At 46.1% G+C, this 10,000-nt stretch overlaps 1 protein-coding gene across 4 annotated transcripts in view; it reads right to left on the reverse strand.

Annotated features, from left to right (window-relative positions):
* LOC105903072 (phospholipid-transporting ATPase ABCA1-like) overlaps window positions 1–10,000 on the reverse strand; it is a 221,849-nt gene that overhangs the window by 24,635 nt on the left and 187,214 nt on the right. For all 4 annotated transcript variants that reach the window (XM_031585405.2, XM_031585404.2, XM_031585401.2 and 1 more), the window contains 3 exons: window positions 6,818–6,959; window positions 5,190–5,324; window positions 849–952 (listed from right to left, as the gene is read on the reverse strand). In XM_031585405.2, coding sequence (XP_031441265.1) covers window positions 849–952; window positions 5,190–5,324; window positions 6,818–6,959 — 381 coding nt within the window. The remainder of the gene's footprint in view (window positions 1–848; window positions 953–5,189; window positions 5,325–6,817; window positions 6,960–10,000) is intronic.

The raw sequence follows: 10,000 nt of genomic DNA on the forward strand, positions 1-10,000 counted from the left end.
GTTAGTGGCTAGTTAGTATCTGGGTTCTGACAGCTTCCATGCAAGTTTGTCTAGGGGATCCAACTTACAATTTATAACACACACCCACACCCACACCCACACACAGACACACACACACACACACACACACCTGTTCTCTGTCTCTCCTGAATAATCTCCATTGCGTTCACACTTCTCTCTTCGACTCTCAGCAGGAAAGTTCCGCGGCTGGGGGAATCTACACTGGGGTATTTCTCATGCAGATTTTTTTTTTCTGTTTGTTTCTCTCTTTATTTCTTTCTCCCCTTCCACACACACTCGTGGGCTGTCTAATAATTCACACCCCGCTCTGCGTTCAGGAGTGCCTCTTGGTTCACAGATCTAGCGATTGTTTTCGACACCCTCCCCCTGAGGACAAACAGGGCAATTAGACAGATCAAGCGATAGCACCTGTGTGTTTGACTGGGGAATCAGTCTGATAGGGAGCGCAACGTGTGATTGGAGTGATTACAGCTCTACTCACTGCTAGCGGAGGAGGGAGATTTTTTTTACGGGCCTCGGATGTGTTTCTTTTTTCGAAAAAATAAAAAATGTGCGAAATTAAGCTCTGAACAAACAGAGACACCTGCTTCAGATAGGGACCATTAGGGGCATGCCAACCAATCAAACAAAATGGAAACGAACACAAAGAGACATTAAAATGGGCAAAAATGGTAACAAATACCTATATGTAATTAAAGTTGATGGCAAAACAAACTGAAATTTTACATTTTGAAACACTTTAATAACAAATAACCTTTGTAAACTCAAGGCCTTTGTGCATTTGCCCTGAACACTTGCACAATTCCCAACCTGTTATTTACACTCACCTGTGTGAGGTGAGGATGACGGAGCGGCCCTGTTTGATGACACTCAGGATACAGTCCCACAGGAACCGACGCGCTTTGGGGTCCATGCCTGTCGTGGGCTCATCCTAGGAGAGAACAGAGGACTGTTGTATTTACACAGCTCAGTATTTCTGTATTTATTGTTCTAATTTAATCTATACATTTTAATTTTTGTCCACAAACAACCACAAAGTCTTGACTGAAATATGCTTAGACATAATTGCGAACGCTGCACTGATTATGTTGTGCTGATCCTCTCAAATCGCAAACCAGTGTAGTGTTAATAAAAAAAGCTCTTCGTTAGCTAAATCAGCTGTGTTCGGCCATCCCAGAGTAGTGTTATTAAAAAGCTCTTCGTTAGCTCAATCAGCTGTGTTCGGCCATCCCAGAGTAGTGTTATTAAAAAAGCTCTTTGTTAGCTAAATCAGCTGTGTTCGGCTAGCCCAGAGTAGTGTTATTAAAAAAGCTCTCCATTAGCTGAATCAGATGTGTCCGGTTAGCCCAGAGTAGTGTTATTAAAAAAAAGCTCTTCGTTAGCTAAATCAGGTGTGTCTGGCTTGTCCAGAGTGCCGCTGAAGGGGTTAGTCTGGCATGCAGAGCAAGGAGGCTCCTGGAACAGCATTAGGAGACATTGGGTTGGAGTTAACTTTAGGGCTGAGGTATTCATTAGGGTTGGGGAGTGTGGTGTGTGTGAGGTTAACTTTAGGGCTGAGGTACTCGTTAGGGTTGGGGAGTGTGGTGTGTGTGAGGTTAGGTCAGGTAACGGTCATGGATAATTGTCAGCTAGCTGAAACAGTATATTATAGTAGAGATTTAGGGCTAGCTAGCAGGTGTGTGTCAGTTTAGAGATCAACAACAAACAATCTGTTTGTCAGATCCTCTTAAAATGGGCCATCCACACAGAAAGGAGCAGAGAGAGGAGAGCTCTCATATTCATCATCATTCTCCTCTCTCTCTGATATACACACAGATAGGAGCAGAGAGGAGCAGAAAGAGGAGCAGAGAGGAGCACAGAGAGGAGCAGAGAGGAGCAGAGAGGAGCAGAGAGAGGAGCAGAGAGGAGCAGAGAGATCTCATATTCATCATCATTCTCCTCTCTCTCTGATATTCCATAGCTGACTCGTGCCCAGCGGAACAGCTTAACCTTGGGCGAGGTGCAGATTAGAGAGCTCCTCTAAGACATGCCACTCGCCTCGAGTGGGGAAGAGAGCCGAGGAGCGTGACTTTACAGATTACCGCAGGAGCACGGGCTTGTTGCGCTAAAATCCCTGCTATGGAGGGTATCACAAAGCCTCCGCCTGTGCTTGGATTCGCAAAGACATTCTCAGGCTCTGGCGAACACACACATACACATATGCATACACATGTACACACACACACACACACACACACACACACGGACACACACACGTAGAGAGGTGCACTGTGCAGGCACTCAAAACACTCCTTGGGCTATTTTGACCTGAAATGGTTATTATGTGACAAGATCCAAAACTGGACACACACACACACACACACACACACACACACACACACACACACACACACACACACACACACACACACACACACACACACACACACACACACAAACACATCTCTCTCTCTTTTTAACTTTGTCTCTCTCTCACACACACACACACACACACACACACACACACACACACACACACACACACACACACACACACACACACACAAACAATGATCCTAGCCAATCTGCCTCGAGCACCTGCATCTCTACACCGAGTACATCCCTGCACCAACTTTCTTCATCCCCCCCCCCCCCCCCCCCCGGACTCCAGCAGAGGCCCAGCAGAGAGCTGACACGAGCCCCAGGAGGTCTCACTCCTCCCCAGCCACCAGCCTGCTCTACCTCCCCCTCCTGCCTTAAATCCTCCAGACAAGGTTACCCAAACACCGCTGAATGCAATCCCCTCTCCAGTGCCTGGAGCCTGGAGCCTGTCTGGACAACCAAACCCGCTCTGTCCATACAGAGACAATGATGCCTGCTGCTATCACTTCCCGTGGGCATAGCGGTAGTTGCCAGTCAGTCATCCTGTGATGTTGTGTAGGTGGAGGACTGCTTGAGGATGCTGTGCGGATGTAGTTTCTTACTGTTAGCCATCAGCAGTCACAGTTTGTGGCAATAGGCTTCAAGGGATGCCACAGCTAAGAATGCTCAAAGATGCTGTAAAAGGTGCTATTTCAATACTTAAAGGAATACTATTTGTTTGTTTTATTTATTTATTTTTTAGTTTTTGAGGGTTTGTTTTTTGTAGGTAGTTTTCCAGAATAGAAAAGCCTTTATTGTCATTGTATTTGCATACAACAGAATTTGGATAAGGTATATTTTGTACCATCCTCAAATGTATTTGAATGGTATGTGGTCATGTAAAGGGTCTCTAAATTAAAATGTGTAAAATTACATTCCAGTGGTCACTGCCGACTTAGAATAAGTAGGAAATAAAATAAAACTGCGTTAACTAACTCTGTCCAAAAATCACTAAGTGAAGGTATGGCCAAGTTGCAGGACTAAAGGACTCCTCTGGTGGCAGGTGATAACAAGGACCGCTTATATTAGCTAACGCTAACCTTTACGGCTGAATCGTGATGTTCATGCCAAGACTGTTTTTTTAATATCTCCCTCAGATTACTGCAGCATTATTGCTTCCTGTTAGAGATGCAATAATATTTGCCTGCTAAGATGCAGTTAAAATCTCATTCCCCTTAAGAGAAAGCCCCCATTGGGCATATAAATAATCAGATCTCATTCCCCTTAAGAGAAAGCCCTCATTTGGCATATAATCTCATTCCCCTTAAGAGAAAGCCCTCATTGGGCATATAAATAATCAGATCTGATCTTCAAAAAAAATAAAAAAATCCCCAGTGTAATTCCTGCAAACAGGTCTATGTGTGCTTTACATTTCTCACCAAGATCAGGTTTTAGTTCCTTGATAATACACTGCAATATGTCCAGAAGGCACACACACACACACACACGCACAGACACGCAGACACACACACACACACACACACACACACACACACACACACACACACACACACACACACACCTCAAACAGTCCTTTCCTTGCAGTCAACTTTCCATTTTCTCTTAATCTCCCCTGCAAATTCAACAGAGAGTCTCTGCTTCTGATGGGGGATTCATCCCATGCAAAGCAAAACACGGGAGCCTGGTCTGCAGTGCCTGACCCCTGAGTCGATCTCTTTCTTCCCAGATCAAAAAGAGAGATTTCTTTTCTTTAATTAACACAAGGATGACAAGAACACCATGCCTCAGACTAACCAAAAGAAAAGCAGGGTCCCTGCGATACCCCGCGACCAAAGGATGAGCCCTCATCAAGGAACAGAAACCCCTAGTTGTTGAGGGGATTTATCAAGAACTATGAAGTAGATTTGAGAAAGCAAACAGGGTCTATTTCCAAATTAAAGCCCCTTTGACAGGGAATTATAAACTTCACAAGATATAAGGAAGCATTCAAATTAGTAGAAATATGGCCTGTACTATGAGAGTTTTAATGGGTTGTGTTTCTTATGTACACCCAGATGTATTGGCAAAAGGGCTTAAAAAAAACAAAAAAAAAAACAGATTGAATGTTGTTTTGGCTGAGTTTTTCTGGTGTCCTAATTACAGTTCCTTCCAGGGAACTTGGATGCCACGCATGGATCAGTATTCTCCTAAGACTGTGTTTTGATCGCTGGTCCTGTTTGCCTACTAATGACCGCAGTCTGGGAGAAAAAAACACACAGTTGGCAAGGCTTAAACAGGGACTTAATTACAGACACAGTTAATTAAACTGAAATGCTACACACTGCTATTCCACCAGAAGTCTGCACAACAGTTTCAATCTATTGATCATGGGATCATTGAAAACAATATTGGTAAGAGAATGAATGTGAATTAAAACACAGTATCACAAGGCTTCCCAATTATGCTCACACAAGCTTCCCATCAATTCAATGTGTCCTTCAGTTATTCAACTGATGTACCAACTAACCAACATATCCCTGCTGGCGTGGGCTGAGTTAGACGATTCAAATGCAACTTCGGAAGTGCAACATTCTTCTGAATTTAAATAGATTTCTGCATTTTATGTAAAAGAGATGGATTTTTGTATAACAGTCTTACAATCTCAGTTCAACAATCACGTATATCAAAGTGTGCTTTTCACAAAACACATCTGACTTTCCACTAGCCTGTACCGGAGAGTGTTTGTTCATTCGTTTGTTTGTTTGTTTGTTTGTTTGTTTATTTCTAGGTCAGTGGGCAAACAACGCCTCCCCGACTGATGACCTCACCAGGAAGACGACGGGCGGGCAGCCAATCAGAGCCATGGCTGTGGAGAGCTTGCGCTTGTTGCCCCCGCTGTAGGTGCCAGCGGACTTGTTGGAGTACTTGAGCAGACCCAGCTTCTGGATGCCCCACTCCGCCACCTGAGACGTTACAAATAAACATAAACATAAACACACATAAATAACATTTTATATTCACTAAGAACCGCCATCTAGTAGAAAACACGTAAATGTATATCAATATTAATTAGATGCACTAAATATCATGTGAAGAATTTATGAATATGAACATTGCATAAATGTAAACATCATCACTTGAGCTGCCCTGGCTTAGAGGCCTTCATTAGTAAAACATAAAATTGATCTTTCAGATGCTTTTATCTAATTAAGCCTAGAATAGGGCCACACATTTGAACATCTTTAGCAATTTCTGGGAATGCAACTAATGATTCGGGATGTTGCACGCAATAATGAATGTATTGTTGTAATTCACATTGATATGGCTCAGCTGTAAGAAGGACCAGACCATCCAAGCCAATGTTTCCATCTGTGAGTAAACATCCACCAGTCACATGTGCCACTTCCATGCCAGTGTTGGCAGTTGGCACTGTGTCACCCTTTGCCAAGGCTGGGTATTGGGCTCAGTGGAGAGTTGGTGAAGAGGCCGAGTACAAACAGGCACAAGGACACAGGCCGCTGTGTTGGTAGCAACCGTCGCCATGGTATGTGCTGCGGCAGAGTACCCCATAACAGTAACCATGCCACCAGATGAAACCGCTCCGAGGGAGGCGCCCGTCCAAGCTCAGGCTCTGACTCTCCCTCCGTCTCCCTCTATGCCAGCGGGCACGAAGCCCTCTGCCCAGCACCGAGCTGCAGGATCAAAAGCCTGGCACCGGGGGCATCCACGGCCACGGGCACAGGCACCCGCTTACCCCTGCGTTTGATCGCATTGTTCCTGGAGGGCTGGGGGTTGAGGGAGACGGTGGTGGTGGATGCTGGAGAGCCAAGGCAGAGGCCGAGGGCGACTTCACCGCACCACACCACACTATGCCGTAGGCCCTGGCTGAATAATGCAACATTGCTCAGACACCGTCCCCCCCCCCCCCCCCCACCACCCCCACCCTACACCCCTGCGTGTGCACCGCGGCTCATATATAAAATATCAACCCGCTTCTTTACCAGGTCCCTCACTGTAACGCTTTATTTATTCATCTCATCTCATCTCACTATTATAACATTTTTCTTTCTTTCGTTTTTTTTTTCCCCCAGCAGGTTGAAACTTGGTAGGTTTGTTGAGGCCCCTACTGTGTGAAGGCTGACATTCAGGAAAAAAACTTTTATTTTCTTGTGAAAAAAGTCTCAGAATTCTCTTGAACACACCAATTTTTTCCACTTCTCTCCACCTCCGACAAATAACAAGGTAGTTACAATGATTTGCCACCCCTCAGTCTTTGTACAGGCTGCACAAAGGCTGTAGACCTCAGTAATTGGCTACTTTCTCCTTCAAAACCACAGTAACTCTCCACAATGAGGTCTAAAACATGTGAGTTTGGCTGTGTGCGTTTGTGTGTGTGTGTGACTGTGTGTGTGCGTCTGTGAGTGAGGGAGAAAGAGAGTGTCGTCTGGTAGCTCACCATGGCAACCTCTTTCTCAGGCACGCCACGGAGCCGGGCGTAGAACTCTAGGTGTTCTCGGCCGGTCAGGAGGTCATCGATGGCATCAAACTGCGGACAGTAACCCATATTCTGGTGGACCGATTGCATTTCTGTCCGGATGCTGTGTAAACAAAACAAAAACACAATCACTGCCAAATAATGTTTCAGCTCAACAAAATCTCAGTGCATGGTTGAAACATTTAAAGACTTTTATTTTGTCATCCAAATAGGACGGGAACAGGGAGACATCCTGTAATATTTCAAGTCAATCCATGTAATCCACCGTGTCACTTGTTTTGAATGAAAGGGTTGAGCTTGTCACATATAAACACAACCGCAGCACAAAACAAAACAGCCAAAATATGCTTACGTTAAAGACAGATAACACAGAAGAAAGGGAGACACGCACTAATAAACATCATAAATAAATAAATAAATAAACTAATATCAGTGGAGAATACCACGCAGTGCATCCCATTCTGAGTCACTGCTGTCCTTGGTTAAAAGAAGGCGGCATCAAAGAATGTATTTGTCTTGAATCAAACTTTAAAAACAACTAAACAAAAACAACATTAACACACACACACACCCACACACACCCACACACAGACAGACACGGGCATAATTATTCCAGGCCTCTGAATGAGCTCCGACAGACAGGCTCGGGTTCCTCTGAAGCATATGTGTGTGTGTGTGTGTGTGTGTGTGTGTGTGTGTGTGTGTGTGTGTGTGTGTCGCTGGAGCCCACACTCTTGCATGCCAAGTGCTGCCGCAGAAGGCAACCTGACGTAAAGTTTGCAAATCCACCATCACTCGGCACTCGGAGGCTGGGGAGGAGAAGAGGGTGATTAGGGAGTCGGGGGTTTAGAGGTCGGAGCGAAAGACACGGCGGTGACAGAGCCCGCTGTCACACGCGTTTACCAGCCCCGGAACTGAGAGGCCCCCGTCGCCTCCCGTAGCCCGAGGCGCCGAGAAATCGCTACGGAGCGTTCATGTAGCGATTGCCTGCGCCGCACTAACTCAATCCCGCCAATTTGTGATTCAGCCGTGTGCCATTTGGAAACAAGAAGGCTCGCTCCCAGGTGACTGCTTTTAAAGACAAAGGGAATAAAAAAAATAAAAAAGTTCAAGACCTGCCACGGAGTTGGAGCTGCGATTCAGTTTTGTTTTTTTGCACGCTGTTTTTCTTCCTTGTCAATCCGCAGGAGCACGTCTCATTTTGTCACCTTGAGTTTGTCGGAGGGAATAAATGATACACACAAGCACACACACACACACACACGCACGCCTCCCTGTCACTCTATGAGAAGCTTCCGCTGCACCGTCGACACGACTACCACCCCGACCCGCGTTTGACGGCGTTCCCAGGCTTCTTCCGTGCCCAACGGTGAGGCGGCAGCCAGCCACTCCACACCCGCCCCAGGATGCGGGGCCTGGCGGCGTGGCACTGTTTGTTTTCCTCTTCTCCGTCTTGGAACAGTGGCAGGGCTTTTGGATGAGTTAACCATGTGGGTATATGTACAGAAAAGCTTTCTTCAAACAGACACACACACCCCCCCCCCACACACACACACACACACACACACACACACACACACACCCACACACACAAACACACACAGGCACCATACCCATAGAGGTATAGGAATCCAGCAGTTTATTTGGTTATTTATGTATTTGTTTAGTCCCCCCCCCCCCCCCCCCCCCCCCCCCCCTCCTTGGCATAGTCTTTGGGCTTGAGCGAGCACACACACACACACACACACACACACACACACACACACACACACACACACACACACACTCACACACACACACACACATAGTCTTTGGGCTTGAGCGCGCAACCTTAATCAATGACTCACCACTTGTGTTGTTTAAAAGACATTCAATTACTGGATTTCAAAATCAATTACTATGGCAAGACACACACATACAAATACGCATTCGCAAGCACACCCATAGACATGCTCACACACACACACACACACACACAGTTTCAGTGAACACATTTCAAGCAAACTGTCACTGAGTGATTCGAGACACCTTAATGTGTTCATGGCATTTCAATAAAACAAGAACACCAAATAGATGTTTGAGGCCTAAAAAAGGGAAAGGTTTGTGTGTGTGTGTGTGTGTGTGTGTGTGTGTGTGTGTGTGTGCGCGGCTGCTACCTAATGTCAAGGCGTTTCCCTTGAACCTATGAGTGGCTGGTGTGGTTCGATTAGTCATTCAAGTGTGAGTAGGAGGCTGTGTATTTCTCTGTGTGTGTGTGTGTCTGTGTGTGTGTGTGTGTGTGTGTGTGTGTGTGTGTGTGTGTGTGTGTGTGTGTGTGTGTGTGTGTGTGTATTAGAGGGAGGAAGGGAGAGTAGGTGGGAGAGGTGGAATGGGAGAGAGATGGGAGGTGGATAAAGATAAATGTGCAGAGAAATAAATGGGGGGACAGAGAAAGGAAGAGAGATGAGTGCATTGAGAGTGAGCCAGTGTGACATTTGATGAAATAGCATGTCTACATCTGAGAGAGCAGGCATAGAGAGAGAGAGAGAGAGGGAGAGAGAGGGAGGGAGAGAGAGAGAGGGAGAGAGAGAGAGAATGCAGGAAGGGACAGGGGAGAGGGAGATTGACAAAGAGAGAGGGGGGAGGAAAGTGAAAGAAAGAGGAGGAGAGAGAGAGAGGATGAGAGAGAGGGAAAGAGAGAGAGAGGATAAGAGAGAGAGAGAGAAAGGATAAGAGAGAGAGAGAGAGAGAGATGATGAGAGGGCAAAGAGAAAGAGAGGATGAGAGAGAGAGAGATAATGAGGAATAACTCCTACTAGCTGGCTGCTCGATACCTGACCCATAAACTGAGTTAAGCACAGTTTCTCCATCCATGTGTTTGTTATTGTGGTGGTTCATATTCAGCCTGGCTCCCTTCCCCCTTAGACATATCTGCGTCTGTATCCGCCTGTGTTTACCCCCCCCCCCCCCCCCCCACCCCTGCACTTGGCAGCACTCTACCATGACAGGGCCGGGCCAACAAAGCTTCTATAGAATATCAACAGAATTCTGAATTATCTGAATGCTCTGAATTTCAGAGAATGAGGGGAAAAGAGACAGATAGATGAAACGGAGGTAGAGAGAGGAAGAGATGGGAGGGAGAAAGTGGAGGCAAAGGGTGGGGCT

The sequence above is a fragment of the Clupea harengus genome, chromosome 18 (genome assembly GCF_900700415.2).
Source record: "Clupea harengus chromosome 18, Ch_v2.0.2, whole genome shotgun sequence".
In the NCBI taxonomy this organism is placed as follows: Eukaryota; Metazoa; Chordata; class Actinopteri; order Clupeiformes; family Clupeidae; genus Clupea; species Clupea harengus.